Genomic DNA, 26,664 nt, shown 5'->3' with positions numbered 1-26,664 from the left:
TGGTCCTGGAGTATGCGTTATGTAGAAATTTCACATTATTCATATAATTACATGCACAAAGACACCCTTTACATAAGATTTTTGGGCATCAAGGTATTTAAATCCTAGTTTAAAGCCAACGCGAGAACCTGCAAACAGAAGCCTACATTGTACAGTTGGCCTGTATTATGTTCATAAATACATTTATCGCCCCAGAAGAATTTTGAAGCTGGATTTACTTTGGCAAGGATAAGAAATGACAAGGCAAATGGTTTAAGCTGCCATGTGAAAAGACAGGACAGTAAGGAAAGCTGACTGGTAGCACTCAACTCCGAGAAAATAAAAGCAGAAAGGGTGGTATTCAAGTGAGAGAGGAAATTCTTGAGTGAATAGCTTCTGCAAAACTAGCTTATGCAGCTGCTCGCTCCCCTCTAAGTACAATGCAACAAAACTGTAAATAGTGCAGTGGAGAAAAATACTTATGCAAGATGCTCTCAGTATCTCTAGATGTCACACAGCTCAGCTCAAACAAAAAACCAACTTCCACTCCTCACCCCTGAACTGACACATATGTCCTGGAATAAAGCTCACCTTCCATAAACTTGCTTTATTTACTTTGCCTGACGCTGAAGATAAAAATCAGGTCAGATGCATCTGAGAATTTTGTAATTTTTTTTTTTCTGTTTGTTGCATTCTGTGTGTATGTGTGTGAATTAAACACACACACACACTTATCCTCAGTGTCTCAAAACATTGTACCTTTTAGGTTACAAGACAAGAGGCAGAAAAGTTTGCTTATTCCACTTGCAAATAAGATGTTTAGCACAGTATCTGTGATAACAGATATCTACAGGTAAGTATTCAAATATTTCCCACAGACAGAAAGCCACACCATGATAGCCTGTATTCATTCCACTTCCCTCCTTGCACCCAATCAAGATACAGAAAACAGTGTTCCCAGCAGGTAACCATTAAAATGATTAGATAAATATTTAATAGCACAGACTTCCTGATACTATTTTTGGATTTGTGCAAGGAAAGAGCAAATCCCAATTTGCATTTCATAAACAGAATAACTATCTTCCAAACAAGCAGCTCAACATACATGCAGAGACTTAGAATATGAAACTACTTTGCTTAAAAGTCAGACTTCTGTCTGAAATTCAAAAAATTTCATGCCCAGTACAGTTCCTATTTGCTAAAAATAAGATGCTGTTGAAGTAAACAAGAGATTCACTCAATGCATGCTCTAATCATCATATCAAAAATACACAAACCTGTATGAAATATAACAGTGCTTTTCTTGTAGCCAGAAGGTAGACGAATGTTTCGAAGCAATCCCTTTGCTGTCAGCCTTATGCGCATGTTGGATAAGGAAAATTTCGGGGACCATAACATGTCTTCAGTGCAATTGGAAGACAAACAAGCAAGAAACAGCCTCCATGTACTGTCACATACTATGTTTTTAAATCACTACTGGCAGAAGTGAACAATTCTTGCTAGAGAAAACAGGCTTGAAGAAATAATCAGGTCTCCATTCCTTTGCTGTTACTTCTTATGCACAAAGAAGCAAAAAATCAGTAAAAGCAGATATCCACAACGTAAATGCTGCTGGCAGCTTCTCCTCACCAGATGTTCTGAAAACAAAGCTTGTCCTCAGAATAAAACCGACTTAGTGATTTCGAAAACCAGCAGCCTCTGAATTGCATCACAGTACCGATGCTCAATCTGCTATGGGACTCCGTGGGCTGGGAACTGGAAAAGGAGAAATGGGAGGAGGAGGATGAGGAGGGAGGAGGAGGAAGTGGGTGGTCTCACCAGCTGAATATATCATCCAGCAATGTCACAGGCCATGTAAGTTCTCTTTGGAGACTGTAAGGAACATTATTTGAATATTCCTGGAGGCATATTTCAGCTTTGCTTTCCAAAAATCTTTTCAGGGTGCACTCTTTAAAACTTTCTTTCAATCAAATATTATGTCAACATTTACAGTGTTAACAAATCCAAAGATACATCTATTCCCTAAGAACAATTCAGTATTTGAGAGCTGCTTAAGGGAAATTCTGCTTAGCTTGGCAGCTCAACGCTCCAGATGCCTCCATTTATCATCCGAGGAGAAGGACTCAGGCATTAATTCATATTAAAACAGCTCTCTGCCAGCTGGGTTTTGAAGGCACCCAAACACTGAGGCAAATAAGCAGTGTTAGAGGAATTCCTACAAAATAGATGTTCTTCCCGTATTTGATTATCCCTCATATAAAAACTTTCCTCTTACTATTTATTGAGCTGAAAAGTTTTGCATATACTTTGTTGAAGTCCACCGCCATTAGCAAAAATTAAATTAGAAGTCAATTTAGAAAATGAAGGAGTAAATGTTTTACAGATTAGATAATGTCACATTTTTTACCTGCAAGCATGACTAGACATACATGCACTGGCCAACTTCTTGTGCAAAAAGAAACATTTCACTACTTTTCCTGAGGTCAGCAGCTGCAGGCAGCCAATGCAGCAGGGACCACCCAAGTACTCCAGCCAATGCAGGAGACAAGACAGTGGCAGCTCATACTTCTTTGGGGTTGTTTGAAAAGCTGGCCTCCGCAGATTTTGTCACTTTTTAGAGACAACAGAATTAGGTACTCTTCCATTGATTCTGCACTTCTACCATTTCAGCGAACCCCAGCCAATGTTCTCGAGTATCTATACCTCTGAACAGTTTTTCCGCTTCCAAAAACAATTAATCCCATTTAGTCCGAAGCAGGTAAAAGCTAAATCAAGTATCACAGTGACAAGTCTCTTTTCAGCAGTGCCTTACCGGTCCTCTCTTTACATCCACAAATCCAACTTCTATATTTTAATAGCATGTCTTACTTGCTCAAGAAGCATAACACTTTAAATTCACTTATTTTCCACATCAGCTAGAAGTAAAAATAGCATGTTGTTGCTGTATCTGGGTATCTCTAACATCACACAGAGCCTGGTGCAGTGACAGTGAAGCAGATGCTCACTGTATGTAGAGCAGAAGAGCTGCGGTGCAGCACCGAGACAGAGCCATCAAGGCAACCTCCACAGCAGACTGTGTGAGAATACCCTGGCATGTTTTCAAAGCAGGGACCAAAATATTTATTTCCCAGCACACTGATGAAACACCAACTCTGAAGTACTATAATACATCTTCAGTCCACACAAAACCATTCAAAAGAAGTACAAAGACAGTAAATTAGATTTTTTTGTTTGGTTCCCAGGGCAGCCTCTGCACACAGCAGGGCATGCATGTCATTACTGCTATAAAACCTCATCTATTCCTTCTAGTCTGAAGAGTTTTGGCACAAGTAATGTGTGTTCATCTATCTACCCAACAGCCTGCAGTTCCAGACCCTTTCATAATCAAATACTGTTATCAAAGACATTGCCCCTTTCTGGGCTGCATTATTATGGTGCTTGAAAAACCACACTGAGCAGTAAAGCAGAAGGCTTGTTACAGCACAGTATAGTAGACTTGTGTATTCACACACTCACAGTTCATTAGCACATCTCATCAAATATTAGATCATTATTGTCAAATCCTTTTTTAATTAAGGCATTTTGAGATTTTTAGGAAGCTTACAGCCAGTCTTCAAACATCATTTAGCACCCAGCTACCACACCAGGTTTTACCCTTTTGCCAGGGCACCCTCAAGAACTCCCTTTTATTTTCCCTCCTGTTCCCACATTCCTCCAAGGGAGAAGTTGCCCTACATAGTAAATATTCTCTCACCTTCCTAATCTGATGCTCTCAAAAATGTGGACTCAGTCCAGTCAGGCTAAAAAAAAACTCCAAACCACTACAAACCAAAAAAACACTTCCAAAACACAACCCACCACTTCTCCCCATCCTTGCAGTAGTGCTTAGAAGAAAGGTAAAGAACTCCTTGTTAGCTATAAAACCAGAGAAGATGGAACACCCTGCTGAAACCTCCTAGGAATAGGAGCTAAAACAAAGAATCTCTACAGGGCAAACATGATGTAATGAACCAGTTTGGAAACTGGAAGGAATGAATCACCATACAAGATATGGGCAGACAAAAGCTCTGTATGGATGTGAAAAGTCCTTGTAGGAAAGACCAAAACTCCTCTTACAGAGATACACAAATAATACTTTTACTGCCTCTGCTTTCCTGCTGTTTGGGTGAAAATAGGCCATGAAGAAACAGATACATCATATTATTTGTAAAAAAACTTTCTAGGCTGACAAAAATGCCTTCCTAGCCTCTAGAGCTTCAATTCTATTAAACCCCAGAAAGCTGAAACAAGTCTGCATTATTCAGAAGCGGACCTGACAAGCACTAATAAAAAGCAATGGATGCATGTCTCATCTAGTGTCATCCAGTACCCAATGCTCAGAGAGCTCAGACAGCAGCCAGTGAGAGAACTGCCCATGCCAGTCTGAACAGCTCCCAGGCGAGACTTAACTTGCAGAGAGATTCCTCCAGTATAATCTTTCCAGAGCTCAGTGTCACACCACAGTAGTGGCCATGCATGTGCTAGCATGGTTTCCCTGGCTCAGGAAAACAGCACCTTCCACTCTTGTCTGTACTCCCACGATAGTCATCTAGGGCCTCGCGCTGGCAGACTACAAAGCCAGGGCGTGATCCATGGCATCTTAAAGAGCATGCCAGGAGCATGCACTGTCTACATTTCATGCATAACATGAAGATCACAGACAGGTCTTTTTCCTTCTTGACATTAGAGAAGGGTGACAGAAAACAGCACCAGAAAAGAGCAGAATAAAATAGGAAGCAATATACAAAGGACAAGACAGATTTTATTTACTAGCATCTTACTGCTAGCTTCCCTATGACTCCAAGGGCAGAACTTGTGAACAAGATGGACCAAGGGGCTCTATCCTGTTATGACCACATAATTCAGTCTGGGTTGCTAAATGCATCAGTACCTGATGACACCACTGGACTGATGGAGGGGCCAGACCTGTTTTAACCCCAGCAGATTTAGTGTATCTGCCACTCCCTGGGAAAATTGCTCCTCTTTTGTCATGTTGCTAAAGTGCACTGGCATCTGTAGGCTCTCAATTCAACCTCACAAGGCCAAATCCACAGTGTCTGTGTTTTTGCTGTCCCCTTCCCTCTCTCGTCATCCACCAATGACTAAGAATGCCATTGGAACACAGTTAAGTGTCTCACTGTATGAAAGTCTAAATCAGGAGCTAGATATTTAGATCCAAGAAGCCCATGTAAAGGACACTTGGCTCCATGTCACAAGACAGCAAGAGCAGTGCAGAGCAGATGGATTTTACTGGCATACTTTCCTTCAGGAAGAACTGAAGGGTGATTGCTTATGCAAACAGAGATGCAAGAAGCAGGAACCTACTAAGAGCCAGGGGTCATCTGTGTCCTCATTTTTATTTCTGGAAAATGACTGCTCCAACTCCACTTTCCTGTGATCACCTTGCTCTAGCAAGTGTTCCAGTTTGAAAAGCTAATCATCCTGTAGGCAACAATATCTGCTGCCACAATGAATGCAAACTGCAGCTTCAAGACTAATTTTAAGCTCAAATCCTCTCCTGAAGAAGAAAGAAAACATTTTCCTTCCTCAGAGCAGGAACTAAAATCCTAAATTATTTATACTTCTTCTTTCTGTACACAGAAGCTTTTAATCATTATGAATTTAGCAGCCTGTCAAAGCAGGCACTGGAGGTGATGCTGCAGTGGATTCCCAGGCAAACTGATTCAGGAATCAGGCTGATCTGTGTTTCCCTCATGCAACAGTAATATTTACATTATCTGCACTCTTTTAGAATTGAGAACAGCCACAAAACACTGCAAGAATCATTTCATTTTTAACTTCTGATTTAAGGGAAGTGCATTTGCAGGATGTCCATTTCAAAATAGCATTTTGCTTAGACATCCTCAGTCAAAATCCTACAGAGCTACTACTCTACAACACTGTACAATATCACCAATATTAGGGTAACATGCCCTAAAGTTTGAAGCTTCAATGATCTGGGCCAGATGTGAAAAAAACTTGCAACTACCTCTGCTGTGTTTCAGAAATAGGGTAGGTATATATGCTTTAGTTCTTGTGAGCTCAAACCTCAAGCAACAAAAGAAAAATAAATGCTTAAACTAGATCCGTAGCCTACAGATCTATTATTTATTTACACAATGTGATACTGATTTATACTCACTGTGCACATGTATTTCATCCATGGCTCACAACAATTCCCAGAGTGCCTCTAATGAAGAGCAATATTGCAAATAAGGTTAGTTAAGGCAAGTATATGCCCTAAGAAATGCTAGTGGGTTTATCTGGAGAGCCCAAAGCACATTCAAAATAACTCAGTGTGTTCTGCCTACCTGTGTGGGCTTTGTATGCTCTCCATTACCCCACACATGCAAAAAAAAGGCAGATGCACAAGTTGTTTAACCATCTTTGACACAGGACCATGATTTTCCCAACTCCCAATATGGGAACTTTCTCTATAACTTGGATTGAGCTGATGCAATCTATAGATACTCCCTTCAGCTGTCCTCTCTACTCACACAGTGGCTGGCTTATCCAATAGTTAGACAAGTGTGAGAAAACCGAAGCTCTGTGTTCTCCTCCTGTGTGGCTTGTTATTGTGAAACATCAAAATAAATACCAGGGAAGAGAACCACACACATTCCTCCCCACAACAGAATAAATACCACAGAAACAAACTACAAACATTCCTGCTGTAGACAGCCCATGTACTTCTGCATCACCACTTGTTCAGCGTATGGATGTGTGGAGCTGGAAAGCAAGGTGCTCATAGAAATTTGGAACTAAATAACAACAAAGAACTCTGAAATATCTAACTTGTAATCCAGAAATCAGATCCTTAGTAAAAAGCATTACCAGAAAAATCAGACCTTGTAGTGTGAAAATTACTTTGGTTAGGCTACAAAAGGCCTTAATGAATGATCGTCTGTCATGACAGCACAACTGATAAAACCCTTACCAAGTCCTCATTGATGACATTTTAAATATAATCCCAACATTTTCAGTCCATCAATTGGAGAAACTGCCCACAGAATACCACTACCACTTGAATTAGATGGTTCACATGTTACTCCAAGGCAAGCCTTGAGGTTTTGGAATTCCTTGGTTTTCTGTAAAAATATCTGTTGGAGGCACAGGGAACAGTGCTGATTGTTAGCACAAAACAACAGAAAACCTTCCCAAATTGTTAACTTTCAGAAGATCAAGCTTGAGAAGAACACAAGGAACATGAATGCAAATACACTGGTAGACTTAGCCGAAGGGACCAAATCTGAAAAACATTAAGACTGTGTTGCCATGTACCTCCGTTTTTCTGCATCCTACTGCCTATTCTAATAAACATACTACATCAGGAAAACACCATTTGTTTAAATAAAAACAATCAAACCAAAAAAAAACCCACTCAAAACAGATGACTTCAGAGTTTAGAGTATTCTCTGAATATCAGCACCAGCCATTTCACTTTGAAGACTTCTGGAGCATTCTAGTTCTCACCCAAGAAATTAAATCCTTAGATCCAGTTTTGTCCTATACTTTATTTAGTAACAGTGGAAAAATCTGGCCATGAAGGCAACAGCCATTGTATTTCAAAGATTATTTCAGGTTTATATATAGATATTCCCTTAACTCTTCAAAATAAATAGCATTATGTGTCCCCAATGAATACATTTATTAAGAAACTCCAATTCATACATTTAGATTATATGCATTTATTTATATAGAAATGGCAAAACAAGTGCCAGCTTTCACAGCTAGTTCACGTGCAGTAGCTACTCCACTTAGTAGCTTTGCTGTCTGTTTATAAGAGCATTAGCCTGAAGGTATTCTAAGGTTAGATCATGAGACAATCGAGTCATTCAAATAGTCCCCATAGTTTATATGAATGAAAAAACATCTAAAAAAAGACTATAGCCAGCTTTTTATTGCTGTTAGAAAGGCAACAAAATAGTCCAGCCACAGTAAAATATCTGCAAAAAGAGGTTTGAGCCTGATGTCTGTTGCTTTTCAAGGGATAATGGCAAAATATTAATTTACATTGTTCAATGCCCAGAATTTCCAAATGTGTAAAACATTTAAATGAGTACAGAATCTAATGTTGTACTAATCTGTGTCACCCCAGAGCATGTAATACTGTTCCAAGTTCTTCTCCAGGATTTCCTGGCTTTTCTGCGAAACGAGCACACTTGTAGAAATAGGGACAGAAACGGAAAAACTGATGACCCTAACTTATTTACAAATGCTCAAGCTCACAACACCAGAAACTGAGAATCCAGTCTATCCAACACATCTGTATTGAAATTCCCAGTGTATTTATTATAAATATAGTGTATATAATAGTATATATAATATGTATATAATACATATAATAGTGTATATCCTTTTCAAGTCTCCAAGCAACACCACTGCCTGCACAGTTTCTTCTACACTTGCAGAAACTCTTAAAAGCAAACAAACCCCAAAAGATCCTCTAATCAGATGCAAAAGGAGAAACAGAGTCCTAATGAGTTACTTGAGCAGATATCCCTCATCAGTTGGGGTAGTTTGCATACATTGCTGAATACCAAAGACAGTCAACTGATGCCCTATTTGGCATTAATAACAATGTGTGTCATATCTCAGAATAGTCTTCCCAATTTTTAAATAAAATACAAATGTTGACACAGTATAACATGTAATTTTAAAACATTAAGTCTATTTTGCTGTTGTCAAAGCACAATCAGAGTGTGATAAACATTAATCCTTTTTCTTCAGACATGGAAAGTGCATGTATTTCAAGAGTAACCTATTCTATCAACAAATCTACAACATTAAGAACTGTTTCCTCTCAAGTTTCAACACAGATGACTAAGAGCATGAAAGGAAGGGATGTAAACTGATCCTTAAAGTATGCTTCCAACTTTTGTCTGTTGAACCAGAGTATTTTGTTAGCAGAAGCATCTTACCCCAGTATAAGGGTTTGAGTGAACAGCCAGACTCCATCTTTAACAACTTGTTCCAAGGGACAACTACATGGACTGTTATATTTATACCCTATTTTTCCATTTGAACTTGATCAGCACTATTACTCACTTTTGCAATAAGCCCCCTAACTGAATTTCTTTCCTCTTCCAGTGTTGTATTTTCTCATAAATGGTTGAACTAAAACAAACATCCTTTCTTTATGAGAGTAAGAAGAAAGAATACTGTAATGGAACCTGTACTATTTTTCGATAAAGCTTCTTTGGTTTCCATAACTTTTACAGCCTTTAGTAAGCTGTATGCTGCCACCTCCATCACAGTGCTTAAAGATACAACATAAATCACACTGTAACATATTTAATAACACTTCACAGGTGCATCCATCAGTTGTCCTTGCTGTTCTCCTGACAACAGTCCCATGATGCACATGTAAGTGTAGCTTGTTTTCCATAATACACCACAGATCCTTTTCAGGGTCATGGAAAAACAGGATAAGCCAAATATTCACATGCTTTATTCCCAAAATGATTGCTTTACCTCTGGAACTGCCAAACAGGATATTTGCTTTTGCTTAGCTTACGTAGGTTCAGAGATTACTGTGTTGTAACTTAATGTTTGGTCAGTAACAGAGACCTGAGATGTGAATACACACTGCACTGTAATACACTACAGTGGGATTAGACACGGACTTTTCTACAGGAAGGGCTGAAGAAAAAGAAAACAGCACTAACTTCATGCATTTTTAGAGGCAGTTTTGCATCTAGTTCAAAATTCCATCTCATAAGAGGCAACATTTTTATTCATAATTACATTAAGACATTACATTAAGTGCACATGAACATCCTTGCTTGATGCTAGCAAGTTAAGAAGTATAATAAAACATATTATTCCCAATAAGTTAATTCCGCCTTAGCTTTAAAGCCAGTGCTGAAGAAATATATCACATAACTTGTAGAATTTATTTGATGCACTGAACCCATGAAAAATAAAGAATTCAGAAAAAGAAGCCTTGTGCATGTTTTAACACAATTCAAACAGGCAAGCCTGTCCAGTTTTACAGGCACTCTAACAGTATGTTGTGGCTTGCTTTGTCAAGCAGATTCTGGCTGTGCATCATTTCTGTAAATGAATGGAAAACGGAGAAACAGCACCAACATTAAGGGAACAGACAGCATATCTAGAAAAGTCTGCTATTTTTTCATCCTTGAAGAAATGTGAAAGGCAGCATGAACAACTGAGCTAGACACTAAGTAAATACCTTAATATTGAAATCAATTATCAGAGTCCTGCTGTAGCAAATTAGTACTGGGCATGGAAAATAGAAGTGAGGTTGGAACTTCAGACTGGGTAAGGCTAAAAACTGTAGACTTAACTAAGGCACTGAAATAAAAGAACAAAAGCTTTATACTGGCTGCAGTCATTAGAACAAAGCTTCACTATAATATCAAAGCCAAAAGAAAAAAATAGAAGATAGTGGGCCTCATTCTACATGGTACTGGCTGGCATTATTTCAGTTCATTTCAAAAAAGATTATTTGTCTTTTCTTAAAATGTGAGACATTGTACTGCAGAATATCCAAGCAGTCACACAGTATTTTTACTCTGTAAGAACTATTTGCAACTGTAAGAATGGAAAAAAACTTCTTAAAAATACAAAAATGCTCCACCAGAGAGCTCTGCATTCATAAATGGGAAATTATACTAATTCTCTGTACAAATTAGAAATGTATTAAGTTGAATGTCTAACAACTCCAGTTTTGGAAACTGAGTCAGTACAGTAAGCAGTTCAGATTTGTTAAGATAAACACTGAAATACAGCCATTTTACTGGTAAAAGTATGAGTAAAGAGCATTTACTAAAATACTGCTAGATATTGCAGCAAATTTGGAGTTTATGGCAATGTTTTTAAGGCATCAAATTCAACACTTCAAAGTTATGCAGCTAAATGCTTTATTAGGTCAGAAAAGATGAGCAAAATTCTACTAAACCAGTAAAAAGGGGAGGGAACACTACTTTTCTGTAAAGTAGAGAGAATGTGCACACTAAATTTAGGGAGAAATAAAGCTGTATTTTGAGACTACTGTAAGCCAGCCTTAGAGAAATTTACTTTTCTAGCTTCTAGTCCAGAAATGGATTTTATTGCTTATTAGGAGTTTCCTCAATTGAACTGATCATGACATTATGTTGCTAGCTGAATCATTCCCTACATGCTCGTGCAATAGCCTAGGTTTGAGCTCTTGAAGCTCAGTGTCAGGCTTTACCTAAATTAACACTAGTCCAGCCAAGTATCAATAAAAACAACCAACAGAACACTCACTTTGGGAAAAGTCTGACAGAAGCCCTGACTCTTAACAGAAGATATTGAAGTACTCTGCCACAATTAAATTAATATGTAGACATTTGACACCCAACAGAGCAAAAGACAAAAGCATTAAATGTATGTTATGACTACAGGAAATTTAAAAAAATACTGCCACAGTACCAGAGTTACAGGTTATAACTGATTTGCCCAGTAGTTTCAGACTCAAATTAAGAACATCTGCTTGGCTACAGCACCTCTTTCAGAAAGACATCTGCTATTCACTCAAGAGACACAGGGCCTTCCGGTGATCCTCAGTATCTTTCAAAAAGGGCTTTTCAATGAGTAATTAATTGCAAGTAGCTTTTAATTCAACAAAAACACGCTGATTCTCGGGAAACTAATTTAGAATGCCAACTCTCTTGAAAAGACCTGGAAACTGCTGCAAGTACAAGCATCATCTGAAGACTTCTCAGTCTCTTGGCAGATAGAAATTAGCACCAGGTGTCCTGACTGGCACAAGCACCAAAAACAAACCCAATATGAAGTCCTTAAAACTCTGCCAGATTTTGAAACACCATCTGCCACTTAATCAGCTGTGATTTCCTCCTCTGCCATAGGAGCAGACACATACATCAACATGCTCCGATAATTTCAACTTCTTATACAAATGTAGTCTACAATGGTACACAAAGACCTTTTAAGAACTTCTTTAAAGCTCACACCAACAGGTTATCTACAATGACTGTTCCAGGAAAGGAAGGCAATGTGGGATTCTTCTGTTTGGTTGTTTTTTGTGTTTTTTTTTTAAAGCTGCAACACATTATTTTATTCATTACTTAATTTGGCTAAACAGTAAAAATTACACACAAGTTTGATTTCCATACCTTTTTTTTTTGTATGTGTGTGTACAGTTTGAGCACCTGCTTAGGTTTCACTGGAACAGCCTTCATAGCCTAACATTTGGGTAGCCAGAAGACACGAAGTGGACAGAACCCAGGAAAATAGGCTTTTTTCCATATTCCTTGAAACTAGAGTCAGTGATAGTCTACAGAATTATCCATTGTGCATCCGTTCTTCCCAGGAAAGGACCAATATACTAATATCATGTATAAACTTAATGAGAGTTGCTCCACAGAAAATATAAAGAAAACTCACCAGGACCCAAACAAGATAAGCTTTGGTGTACATTTCTTCCAGGAGTACCTTCAGAAGGGAAACAAACAAACAAACAAAAATTACACTTCAAGCCAGTAAGAGGCACTAGTGCTGTCTTTTTTTAAGATTCGAGATTCTTCCCACAAAAGCTCCTCAATTTTGTGATTTCTGTTTCTTTCTTGTGACGGCTGATGACGTGATCTACAGCGGGATTTAGCATCATAAGAATCTGTTTGGAAAATGCAAGATGCATTCCCAATCACAATTATCCCATTACAATTATTATATTTCTTTTAAGTCAGGTGACACTGCTTCACTTCAGTCATTCAAAAAGGACCACAGACAATGAAAAGCTATCATCTATACCAGTATTAGAGCAATTTTTTTCCTTCCATATGCTACAGTTATTTTATTTGCATAGAGGAGCAATAAATTAACAACATTCTCAAGTGTGCTATCAATCAAGTTAGATACAAATGAAAGCACTGAGAAAGTTAACCCACCCTTACTGTATTACTTAAAAGTTATGTGAAAATTTACCTAAAAACTTTATTATTTTGAAGGATAGTGAATGAAAGCAATCTGTCAGACTGCTGGGTGAAAGCGCAAAAGTCATGTGGAGAAGTTCTTAAAAGGTCTTCTGACAACATCTTTCTGCAGGCTTTAGGAATAGTGCAGATCCTATGGCACAGGTTTCATCAGGAAAGAAGCTGCTTTGTATCACCACTGTACTTGTTTTGCCCTGCCTCAGCCTTGCAAATACAGCTTTGCTCCCAAAGTGAGAATTGGGTCTTACAAACTTCTGGATGAGCTTTGTATCTGTCCTTTTGAGTCACTCTGGCAGAAAGGCCTAATTTGAATTTAAAAATGAAACAAACATCTGATACAGAAACATAAAGTAGAGTAAATATCCTCAACAGCCAGAACTGATCAGAATGCTCTTACAAGAACCTTGCTCAAATTAAACACAAACTTGGCAAAATCTAGTCTACACTGTGTTTCGCAAGCATACAACCTAAGCATCATACGCAGGTGACAAAAAATCATTTAACAGACATATTAATTATTCTGTATTTTTAGTCCTTATGCCATGCAAGTTTCAAACAGATAGTAGATAATGAATGTTCCTAAAGCAAATAGGTAAGGAACAGAACTCTGCAGAGCCAGTGTCCAAGATGGTGAACTGCAAAGAAAATGAGCCAAATATCTCAATTATTCTGAAATCATAAAGCATAGCTGCTCCTTCTCAAGACAGAGGGATCCAAGAAAAAGTGAAAAACTGACTACCCAACAGCTGATTACCTCTAGTCTCACTGACTTTCCTTGCCAAGTGTAGAGGTACAGATGATTTTGGTGTGCACTGGGTCAGTGAAGCAGACCTGGTCTTGGCTCCTAAAAGTAAAAGCTTAGATTAACTTCAAAGTAGAACTATGTCAGCAATTAAAGACATATCTTACATTTTTCCATGTAAAATTTTTACAGTTAAGTACAAGATCCACAAATCTATTCACACACAAAAAGAGAAACCTAGAACATTTAAGCCGTATTTAAACTTGGCTCTTCTTTGACAGAACTCACCTTGGAAGAAATAAAAAGATAGCTTTAAAGCCTTCTAAGCAGAAGAAAACATTAGTAAAGATTTCATTTTAGCACTAAGATCAAGTTACTTAAGTCTCAAAACAGCAGCAAATACAATGGAGCTAAGGAAACACTGGTTGAAAGAGACCTCCAAACACCAGATATCCACACTCCCACTCAGAGCAGGGTCACCATCAAGATGAGATCAGCTGACCATGCTTTTGTCTAGATGAGCCTTGCAAACCTCCAGGAAAGGTGGTTCTGTGGCATCAGGATGTACCTCCCTCCCACTCTACATTTTGCAAGCATCTCTAATTGCTACAAGATCTGGTGCTACTGAGAAGAGTTTGGCACCACAACCTTTATAGCTGTCCTTTTCAAGTTATTGACTGCACAGGCTGAACTCCCTCAACCTCTTCTCACTGGACACAGACCCTAACCATCTTCCTAAGTCTCCGCTGGATCTTTCCAGTTTCAAAACAACCCTGTTGGTCTAGGAAGGACCCAAAACACAACACCATAGTCCAGGTTAACACTGATCTGAAGGGGAACACCAGCTTCATTTGGCCACACTGCTCCTGCAGGTGCTGAAGGCCCACTGCAGGGTCACTGAAGATGACGAGCTATGCATAGCTGTGCTGCATGTGCTGGACCCCAACAGAAAGCACTGGCTTGTCAGAAAGCCATATGACTCATCTTTGTTTCAAAGTGACTTATAATTTGTGGCAAATTCTGTTTCTTTTCACTGTTTACTTCTTTAAAGTGTGTCATTACAGCGAGACATTTGCCAGGCATCTTTTATTCTCAATTATGTCAGATACCAGCTTAAAATTTAAGTCTAATGCAGGAGTACAGCATTTAATTAGGTTTATCCAATTACAATAACCAGTTCACCACAAAGATGTTCAGAAGCAAGCTGATTACACTAGGACTTAGGAAAGAGACACAGCAAGCTTATTTATCTGCTTCCATTATGTCATTAATTTTGGTCAGAGAATGACTTGTCAACTGCTGTTTGTGGCTTAAGTGGAAGACACACTGTTGGCCAATCAGGAGTTCCTAGCTCAAACCGAAATAGAACCTGACCAATGTTTAATACGAAGTCAGGAAGTACATTTAGCATTTCTTCTAGAACAACATGAAAAAATACAATTAATTGTATTGTCTCCATTAAAGCTTCTAATTCAGCCTGTAAGAAGAATATCAAGAAAAAGCAACATGAAAAGCTAAGTTTCTGTGACTCTTCCTTTCAAAAGATAGGACAAAGTCATTGATCTACAGAAGAAGATACATTCTAACTATATCTTATATGCAAAAATATATCCTCATCCACCAAGGCCCTTTCCATCCTGAATGGGGTGAAGATAACATGAAGTCGGCATAAAGACAAGAACAACCATACACTCAGGATAAATTCAGAGTATGCCCAGTCTCCAGATTACTAGAAGTTAATCTGGGCCCTGAATGTTCTGAAAGAAAAGAACTCTTTTAAAAACAACACAAGCCCCATGTGATGACACCTGTCAGTTGTAAGGTGCATTTTTACCATGTAAACCTGAGCTGAACCACAGTTCAGATCTCTTCATTTCCCTGAAGTACCTTTATCAATTACAGCAATACAAAGAATATTTTAGCCTTCCTATGAAGTCCTACAACACTTGAAGCACCACTGATGTGATTGTACCTCTGTCTAAAAACAGACTCATGTACCTTTGGGAGTTGACCTCAATGAGTGCAATCTAGGTCTTGGTAATGCTTTCAAAGGGACAGACCCTGAAGTGCCATTCTGGCAGGCTGGTTTTGAAGACCATTCTCCATTCCTGATGACTGTGGCACTTGCAGCTGCAAAACAGAATCACAAAGAATTTGCTCTAGGCATATATAGTTTAGAGAAAATTAAATCATAAGACAAGTCAGTTTTACCAGAGACTAAAGGACCTTGAAAGAGGTTTGAGTTTATGACCACAATGGAAATTTTTCCTTGAAAAACAGAAAACTGAAATTTTGGGAAATTATTGTTTCAATTATCCAGAAAATATATGAATATATTTCTAAAGCAGGTACAGATGGAGTAGACTTTAGTTTGGGCACTAAAAAATGATGTATACTAACGCATTAAAGAGTAAGAATTCACATTTCTAGAGACAAGAAAAAAATTATGTCGCTGTGGAATTGTTTGTCACAGTGCTGCTTTTCTCTCCAGTCATTTGGAAAAAAAAAAGAAAAAAAAAAGGAGGGGGTGAGGCTTTTGTCATATATTACCAGGTTTGCCTCAGATTAGTGTTTCAATAGGACTGTTTTTTTTTTAAAGGCAATGTGAATTATATGTCTATCTAATATTGCTCATCAAAAGATGGAACCTACAGTCTTGAGATTGTTTTATTGTCTTTAAATAGAATAGCATAAACCATGTAAGTTAACTACTTCAAAAAGCTCCTTTTTAGCCACTAAATATTTTCTACCACAGAAAGAGGATTTCCCTTTAAGAAACACATGCAACTGAAGCCATCATCTTTTTTTAAAAAAAGGAAGTTGGAGCCTTTCTAAATACACAAAAGCTAAATATTTCCAAAAAAATAAATCGATACACAAGAAGCAATTTGCATAACACATCAGTAACACCGTTATTCTGTGGGAATCTGACCCTGATCAACATTAGATAATTAAAACAAATTTGTTTTAATAAAGCACAAGGTGTGAAGCAGTCCTTAACTTTTTTTGTAAATCACTAAATTAAGGATGTTTGCTCTGAGTTCACTGCAAGCAGTTAACAATTGCCTGCAAACTAGTGTGCTACTTCCTCTTCTAAATCAGCAGCACACCATGGAAGTAACACTTTGAATGTGCAAGCAGTCTTCTGGTGCACGACTAGTTAGGGCACTGCTCTGTCCTATTAGAAACTCTGGAGTCAGCTAACCAGGTTGTGTGCAGGAAGAAAAACAAAACAAAACAAAACAAAACAACCCCAACAAAACCTCACAGGTTTACAGAGTTTGATCACTTTCAGATCCAAAGCTGTTTATTCATAGAATTCAGAGCAGCTACTGCAATCCTAAATCAAGATGGATAGGAATGAAGTGATCTCAGCCCAGTAAAGATCTGAAAACTCAACTCATTAGAAGAATTTCAATGAAGGACTGACTGTACAAAAATGCAGATGCAGGTCAACTACTAGGATCAGCTTTTTAACTTGTAAAAAGTCACTATTTACTATATATGCAATTATTCTAATGCAATTAAAATCTGGATTCTTTTTCTTAACCTCAGAGTCAAATATTTTGGTATGTTCAAAAGATAGTATTTTCAGCTCAGCACTAAAACTGAGATTACTGTTAGAAATATCTGGTTTTCAATGCTCAAACTGACTGCATACAAAATATGCTTTTAGTTGCAACAGCAATTCAAACCTCATGATTTCTGAACTTCTCATATAAGAAGTCATTTTAGAGAAAAGAATCATGAAGTTCAAGTGCTCATTAGAAAATTAAAAACAAAAACAAACCCCAATGTTTCCACATGGAATTGCCAATCCAAGGACATCCCATAACAAAGGGCTGAGCTGACATAGCAGGAGAAATGCTTTCTTGTCATTTTTTTTTTCTCTGCTAACAGAAGACAAACTCCAAACAAGCCAAGAGCCTTTTTGATTTAGTATTCTTGACAGGATCAGAGTAGTTTGTCATACATTTCACGGCACACACAGTACATGCCTCCCATTCTGATCGTTGTGTATTCCACAACCTAATAAAAACACTTCAACTTTGCAATTTTTTTTTCTGACATTATTACAGAGTAGACTAAATGAAAGAATAACAGGAACAGCACTGTACTTAGCATTAGAACACAAAATAAATTCCTTAGTTCTTTACAATTTGATTCAAAGTAATAAACACTTCACTAACATATTAATTACATGTAATCTTAAATCATTATTCTCACAAAACCTTACTACTACATATAAATAATTCTCATCAAGTGTAAAAATTCTCTAAAGAAAAATAATTTCACAGAAAATCAGCAGATCAAAACATTGCATATATTTACCAACCTCCACAAAACAAAATACATGCTTTAGAATAGAAATAAAAGGAATACAACCTACTTCTCTTCCCAGTAAACGTGGCTAACAAAGGAACAATACAAAAGCTGTAAGACCCCACTACCAGCAATGTAAGTAAGGTAATATCATAGTGGCTTCCTGAATCAGTCGGTGGAGTTAGTGTAGAATTGAAGAAAATAATAGGAGAAAAATTAGTTTCTGTGCAACTGCGGAGTCCTCCTGGTATAGTCATTTAAAAAAGATCTAAGCAAGCTTAAAGTCTACGAGACTGCAGCCATGTTCAACCTCTCATATTGCTCTTGCTTGGTCTTCGTGAATCGGAGTGGAAAAAATTGTAATCTTGAAGGCAGTGGACAAAACAGATTACAGCAGCTAGCAAATCAGGCTAAATAAGGAGTCATCTGTTTGGATACTTAATCTGAATACACTCCTTTGTCACGAAGCGATGACCCCTTCCTTTGTTACATGAGGGAGCAAAACGAAGAGAGGACAAAGCTGCTTAGCAATTTCAGATACAGCCTGAAACCGGAACAGCAAAAGTCAACATGGCTGTCACAGTATCAGAACCGATCTCATTACAGAGCAAGAGGCACATGCATATTTTATTACACATACTCTTATTCATTTGAGGAATATGTTAGGTTTCAGTTTAATAAAGGCAGTACAGGGTGGGGGGAGAAGAATACGAGAAAATGTAGTTATGTGTGTTTGCATATGCGCATATATAACACAGACATATGTTAAATCACAGTTCTCTTTTTCAGCCCACTGAAGACAGATTTAAGTGACATCTGGCACAAATAAAAGGCCTTTGCCCAGTCTTCAAGATATAACAGGTGATATGATAGTGGCAGAATATTTGAATGTACTTACTTGAATATACATAGTTGGGAATACTAACATGTCTGAGAGTCAGCTGTATGTTATCTCCCTTCATATTTTTTCCTCTCAGAACTCCTAACAACTGCTGTAGGACTTAAAAAAAAGGCAAGTCTGGTATTTGCTCACTAATTTAAATCAAGATTGATTTGGTTAGGTCATACACCACTGTTTACAGCTATCTCAGAAATTGCAGAAATCTACCTGTGCAAAGATTTATCTTCTAAAGCAAATTTCATTTACATGCCTGTAATTTCATCTACATATTTTGTCCTAGAACTCTGAAAGCAGATATAAACCTGTTGAATAAAACATATAGCATCAAAAAATCCTGTTACATACTGTTCCAAATATTATGACAAGTAAACCATTCTGTTCAGACATATTACACTACACGTAAAACACTAGGAAACTTTTGCTTAAGAAGACATGCTGTTTATGTAATGTTTCAGTATGGAAGAGAAGTTGTACCAAAATCTCCAGTCATCAACCCAAAATCCAGGGCTCAAAGCTCCTTCAGGCAGTACATCACAAAAAGGTAAGTTCTAAGTAAAGAGGCAAAAAGAGCAAGATCTAGAACTAACAAGTAGTACTATCAGAATTAACAGAGGTACTTGTGAGACAGGACTCACTTCCAAGAGGATTTTTACGTACAAGCAAATGATGGTTGCTATCAATCAGTCAAAACCCATAACCCTCACATATACTTACAATTAGTGCTGAAAAGACTTTGCTCACTCTGAGCACTGCTGACTGACGAGAGGCTAGGTGTTCTTTCAAGCACTGATCTTTTGACAGGCACTTTGGATTTGGCAAGGGATTTACCAAAACTAGTCCATGAGGCTGGAGAATTTTTCACTGATGCATGCTTCTCTCCTGGCAAAGATCCTACACCTGTCAATCAGGGGGGAAAGAGGAGGGAGAAATAAGAACAGAAGGAGTAGGAAGGAAGCTTAAATGATTGATTCTTTTACACGTATGCCTACAAATAAAAATATTTACATGGTAAAAATCCATATAAAATGGCTAAATCTACTTCCTCTTGACATGCTAAAAAGTGCTGCAAATGCAGAAAAACAGTTCCAAGGACTTAAAGCCCTAGAAACAAGTCAAGAGCTTAATAGATTTAACTTCAGTCCAGACAGCTGCACACATTAAAAAAGCCTTTTTTTGCATTTTTCTATATCACATTATGGTTCACTGTACTGGCAATCCCACAAAAATCTAACCTCCATTTCAAAGACAATCTAAAAAGGACTCTTCTGTTTATTCCTCTGTGAAACAGATCCGCAACTCCACTCCCTTTTGACAGAGCACTCTATAAGATAATATCCTTTCAAGGAATAAGACAGCATTAGAGTATCAAATGGCTTACTACACATATAATATCCTGAAAACTGAGTAGTTCTACAGATCTAGTTTGACACTAGCACTTCCAAAGCCAAATTCTTACTGGTCACCTGGTGCAGAAACATTTTTGTATTACATCCAGTTTTCATTTGAGCTTGTTGAATACAAACACCTAACAGCTAAGTTGTACAAATAGGAAAAGCCCCTATACAGGAGGTAGGCATAGGAGGAGGTCACTCTTGGATTACTAAAAAAGTAAATACACCTTCCATAAAATCTGAGTTTTGACAAATGAAGCTTTTAGTTTATTTCCTGAAAAGCTTTAAGTTTATTTCCTGCACCCAGATTAAAATTTCAATGGCCCAGAGAAGTTATATACACACAGACTTCTCTTGCCAGCTCTGAGCTGACTCTTGTCAGCCCTAGTACCAAGATCTTAATAGAGCCTTCTGAATATGGATAAGAGGTTTTCATTTTTGTACAAAACAGATGTGGAAGACGGACTTACATTGTTTTAGAAAATATTTTTTTATTTATTATAAGAAAATCTAAAATATGTTAATTTCATATGTCACTGCCATTTTCAAGACTGACAGTTTATCTTAACAGAAAAGAAGCAACTACAGTGGCTCAGTTTTGACTTAGAATAACCAAATTTCTATTTAAAGGGAATGCCCTTCCCTTTATTCTTGCTACCCTAAAGAACATTTCAACTTCACTTAAGCTAAAAAACTGCTGAAGTATGACAAAAATTAGCTAGTAATTTCACCTTAAGCAACACTAGTTTTACTACAGGATTTCTACTCTTAAATACTAATGACCAAGAAACATTCAATTTGCACCAAACCCAGGAAATCATGACATTAAGTATATTGCATTAAATTTTAGACACAAAAAGCACACCCAATGTCTGCCTTTCAACAGTAGGTGGTGTGACAGGATTAGATAACTTGTCTCAAAACATCCTGCATCGAGTATGCAAAACCAGGAACAGGACTGGTAAAGGAAGGTCTGTCCAAGCTACTTCCCTCAGTTCAGATCAATTCAGAAACAAAGAGAAACCTCACTTACAATATATAGTAAACCTGCATTAGCATATTACATACTACTGGTACAAGCTTTGCATCAGGTCTCTCTTCACAGGTGCGCTTTTACTACCTGTCATTAGTATACAGAACTGTGATTCTGTATATAGCTTTACTGTAGAGCCTGGTATTAAACCTCTGAGACAAAATCATCAGCCATACTTCAAAATTTTTGAAAGTTACTGAAAGGGACAATTGAATGTGTTTGACCAAAAAACATTTCTATCACATTTGCATGTCATAGAACAAACCTGACAGCTTTAGAAAACTTTCTACAACGTTTTCTAAAATCTGGTTTCATTAATGGGTCAACATACCAGAAAAATAACTAATCCAAACCAGTCAGGAATTCCTTTTGTAAATAGTCTCCCAGCTAAACAAGGTACAAACCCAAACAACTGCCCCAAAAACAAACAGAAAAGAGTGCCACTGTACAAACACTGTGTGTTGGATTTGTATGACTTAGTGAGTTAAAGTTCTACACTACAAAAGGGAGCTAGAGGAACAAATGCATTTTATCAGTTGTATTTGATTACTTAAAGATGAAGGTAGCATGTTTGATTGCTATCGTGCTGGACTCATTCATCCAGCCCAAAACACACAGGAACAGAATCCTGTTTTCTTTACTGTGATTTTTCACCCAAGAGGAGTCAAAGTAAGCATGTGAGAATTGCAGTCTCGTCTAGTACAGCATGTTCCCTATATGTGATCTGCAGCAAGCCCAACTTCTCTGCAGAGGATGGAGTGTGGTGGTGCCCTGAACTCAAACCCATCCAGTGAGCACAGAAATCTCTAGGATGTCCAGTTTCAAAAGCAGGTCAAACAGATGACCTTTTCTCTTAGTTTTTCTGCTCCTTGGTACTTTCCTCTAATGCTTCTATTAAAGAACTACTCAAGCACTTAAATACAGTTTTCAAAAGCCCAGCTTGAGAGATAATTTAAGTCATGACACAAGATCATTAAGCAACCATTCTAGGTATTAATTCAACTAATGATTTTGAAGGGTTTTTGTAAGTACTATTACCTATGAAAGCAGTTACCCAGAATTAAATGTAAGGGTTTTGAAGACAGAAGCAGGAAGATATGGAATACAAACAAAAGTATTGGAAATGAACATAAAAGCAGGATATTTAGTCAACCATTATTATAAAGACAACAAGCAGTAGCATCAAAGTAACAGGCTTTCATCAGTTATTTAATCTAGTTCCACTGAAGTGGGATACCAGAAATACCACATTCCTCTACAGTGAACTAATGAGTTGGCAATTCTTTAGGAAAAAAGTCTCCATGCAACAACCATGTTACTTGAACTATGTTAAAATCTCTCTTGTATTGGAATGGAAATAAGCAAAGAACAAAGCTCATTCTTCAAGAAGCTCTGAAGTCAGCTTTCATATCCTTACTCAAATAATCATCCTTTCATATCAATCCATCATAGGTGGTTATTGTTAAGAAAAAGTTAAGGCTTCATTTAAACAGCACTGGAGCCTAAAAAACCACACATTGACAGAATGTTGACATGAGGCAGACTGTACAGCCAAATACGTATTCACAAATTCTGAAATTTCATGTCCACCACTTCAAAACACATCAACACATTTTACATCTAGAGCTGAACACTGAGCAACTGGCATTCACAGAGTTACACGACACCTGGAAATGAGTGGTTGGAAGCCTTTTCCAAACAAAAACTTTGAGCACACTAAGTACAAAAGGAGTCTTTTGAAGGATACTATTTGCTGTTGCTGCTTTTGTTTAAACCTAAAGCTAACACTAATAGTTGGTTTGGCCCTTCAATGCCTTACCTCTTGAAAATGTGGAATTTTGGATTTTTGCCTTATGCATTTCTGATTTTCCCTGTGAGTTTAAAAATCCAAAGGTCTCTGTTTTAAAAATGCTAAACTTAGCTGGTGAAAAAGCCCTGTGTAAGCCAACAGCACAAGGTCTTGATAAAGCACAGGGAGTAAACCTTCAAGAAAACATGCTATTTTTTGGCATCTATTGAAAAGTGCAAGTAAATAATGGAACAACAAACTGGACTTTGGTATTGTTTCCAGCAGACCAATCTTAACCTACACGTAAGAGTGCTTATGGTTGCCATTTTAAACAGTGAAAAGCAGTAGCAATACTAACAGTTTTCTGATGGCTCCAAGCTCCCCGGTTTGCCTGATAGCCATTCAGCATTATTAACTATATTATCTTTTATGCTATACATGTATCAGTGTTCCTTCAAGGAAGGAAGACAGGCTGGTTACAGTATGTTTCATAATTCTAAGGTAATGTCTTTCTAATTATCTTCCCCTTTCAAAGTTTCTAATTACAACCAAAATTACCAAAAAGGCAGGGGACAGTTACATAATGTTGCTATGAATGCTCAAATGTTTAACATAAACATGGACAAAACCAGGAAATGTCAAGTTATTTCTGTGTCTTTAAATATTTATAGGAGAGAAATTTACTCATTTAGCAGATAACAGCTGATCAGAGAACAGTTTATATACTAAGGCAAGATTCTATTCTCCATTGATACAGACTTCCACAACATTCTTCCCATTCCCCTACAACCCTTAGACAGGTAGTAAGGAACCAGCAGTAAGCTAGTGCCAAAAACAAACTAGGGTGTCAGTAGCCATGCAAGTAGGTGTTTACACGCTCTTCCCCTTGCAGTTAAACAGACTAAAACTGGAGAATGGATGATCACTACTACAGAGCATTTTAAGCAGTGATCCACAACCAAAACAACCCTTTTTTTCCCTCAAATGGTCCTACCGTCAGAAAACTGACTGGGGTGTTTTCAATTAGAGGAAAAGAGAGGAAGAGTAGTGTCTCACGTATGTCTAATGTTAAATTTCTCTTTTGTCCCTCCCTATCTTGTCCAGTTTTGAAATGTGACAGTTTTCCTCCCAGTTAAACCCTTCCACAATCAGAGACTTCTCCCTTCCTCATCTTCCTTTCAACCCCTTGCACAATGACCTCTCCAGCACACCTAGAAACACCCCTTCTTTTCCCTGGCCTCAAGTTTGAGCTCACACCCATTCTCTCACCTCCTGTCTGCCCATAATGATGCCTGCTGGATTTAGTCTATTTTTAATTTTGTAGACTGAATTAGAGCAGGCCCATGAGAGACCATGTCTGCACGGTCATGCTGCCATCTCCTGTGACTCCAGGGAAAGCCTGTCTTGGGACAGCAGATACTTTTACACCAGCTTCCCAGGCACAGTGGCAAAGCTTGCCCACTCTGGTTTTGCATGGGGACTCTCATAGGCTGCATACTGACTTAACACAATCCCAACCACTAGCTTTAACACAGCTATGGTAAAGCTCTGTCTGTTCAGGAGTACTGGGCACAAGAAATCTAATCAATGTACTGCATGGTAAGCTGAGGCAAAAGAAAATCACCAGCCCCATCTAATCATGCTTTTCATTATTGTCCATCTCTCCATACCACACACACCCTTCATGTTAGGGACTGGATTTTATTTGGCTTAGACTGCAGCTTTAAAACTCATGTTATTGTTATCTACAAATCTTTTGAATTAAATCCTTGAATGAAAGAGGAAGTTTGCTGCAGCAAAACAAACGTCTTGTTACAATTATGCGTTGACAATTATGTGTATTTCCCTCCTCTCTTACCCCTACCCTGAGAGAATTCAGAACTAAGCTGTACAGGTAAAGAGTCATTTGAAGGCACACCAGCATGTCCTTGCAAGTAAATGACTAGGCACCAAGAAATTCCCCTGCAGGGAAGTAGCACACACCTCTCTCCTGAAGGAGAATATTCTTATAGGCACATCCACATTTCTGACAGAGTCAATACGCTGACTGTTAGAATCAGACTCTGCAAGTACAATCACGCTTCTTGGTACAGGTACAACATATAAAATTTCAATGGGGCTAGTCACAAAATTGCCTGTAAAAAGTCTGGGAACATACGTGAAAAATTTATTTCCCTAACTGTGGTAATTGATGGTACCTTAAACAAAGCTGACAGGATGAAATGCCCCCTTTTGAAAACCAGTAGATTATCTGAATTATCCATAAACTCAAATATTTCCAACTCCCTCTGCCTCTTCTCCCCCATCTACTCAAAACTCCAAGAACCACATCCAGATTATTCAGAGATAAATAAACCAGCTTGCTTTGAAACCATTCATAGCAACAGATACCATACTACCTCACAAACAAAAACCCTTTCACTTCTACTTGTTTCTCACGGCCAACTTGACTTCAAAGGTAATTAGGAAGTATTTTATTCTCAAGTACTTTTTTATGATGAAACCTATAAAAAGCTTGCAAAATCACAAGTGGAACCTATACCACAGGAAGAGTTCCTTGTTAATGAAAACAAAAGAAAATAAATGTCAAAGTATGGTAAGTTTTTCTCATAGTGTATGTAGTCAAGGCTAAAAACGAATTGACAAAGCTACATTCATATTACATAATTTTATGTCTCCTTTCTGGCTTCAAATTGTGAATTGACCATTTTGTAGCTGAATGATCAACACCTGGGTCAGGAGTTAAATGGTCAGTAGTCAGCACAAGTAAATATATTGCTCCAGGCAGCTGCCAGCAAACCATTCCAGTTGAGGATGTCCAGGAAGTGAGGGCAAGGTAGACTGGAAACATTATCAGGAAAGTCCAACTCAAGTGACTGGAGAAACAATAAACAGCAAGGCTCATAGGCCCTCACAATTAACACTGTTTTCTGAAAGCTCACAAACTCATCTACCAGACAAAAGTCCTTCTGGATACATTGAGCAAGTTTTTCTCCAGTTTAGAGAACTGGTTATGAGATACAGAGTCACTATGCAGTGGAAATGTCTGGATTAAGATGACCAAAGAAGGATCAAGTATAAGCTTTGTGTCCTATTATGGACTATAGACCTTATGTTCTGTGGAGACCCACTTATTAGTTTCCTCCTTCCTATACCTCTGAAGGGGAACATGCATGTTTTAAGTTCACTTTTAACACAAGCTTTTATTAGTACATATATATTAAAGAAACAGAGACTGAAAAGGAGACTGAAATCCAGTAATCTGGACTAAGAAGGGCAAAGAATCATCTTGGGTAAATGAGGACCCTGCCTTTAGAATCCATAAAGGAAGATGGCTGCTCTGTAAAAGAAAAGCATAAAAAGACTGGCTGAAACTAAATTTTACGCCTTATTTGTAGACCCTGGTGCATTCCAGACTTGTTTATGAGAAAATACATGAACACCTTTACAAGTGACTCTATTCTAGGATTTTGAGTAAAGTCATAACTGTTTCAATCCAGAGAACCTGGAAGTTACGTTTGTCTTT

General features: G+C 37.8%; 1 protein-coding gene across 5 annotated transcripts in view; it reads right to left on the bottom strand.

Annotated features, from left to right (window-relative positions):
- The window catches only part of MTUS1 (microtubule associated scaffold protein 1), a 118,544-nt gene that overhangs the window by 49,460 nt on the left and 42,420 nt on the right, over positions 1-26,664 (bottom strand). For 2 of the 5 annotated variants that reach the window (XM_015623849.3, XM_015623848.1), the window contains exons 4-7: positions 19,640-19,822; positions 15,700-15,831; positions 13,714-13,803; positions 12,412-12,459 (exon numbers count right to left, since the gene is read on the bottom strand). In XM_015623849.3, coding sequence (XP_015479335.1) covers positions 12,412-12,459; positions 13,714-13,803; positions 15,700-15,831; positions 19,640-19,822 — 453 coding nt within the window. Of the gene's footprint in view, positions 1-1,256; positions 1,697-12,411; positions 12,460-13,713; positions 13,804-15,699; positions 15,832-18,091; positions 18,297-19,639; positions 19,823-26,664 lie in introns of those variants that run through there. The other 3 variants (XM_033513599.1, XM_015623851.1, XM_015623853.3) reach the window with 3 other exon arrangements.

The sequence above is a fragment of the Parus major genome, chromosome 4 (genome assembly GCF_001522545.3).
Source record: "Parus major isolate Abel chromosome 4, Parus_major1.1, whole genome shotgun sequence".
In the NCBI taxonomy this organism is placed as follows: domain Eukaryota; kingdom Metazoa; phylum Chordata; class Aves; order Passeriformes; family Paridae; genus Parus; species Parus major.
The sequence above is the reverse complement of the archived record's forward strand: the minus strand, read 5'-3'. Positions and strand labels throughout refer to the sequence as shown.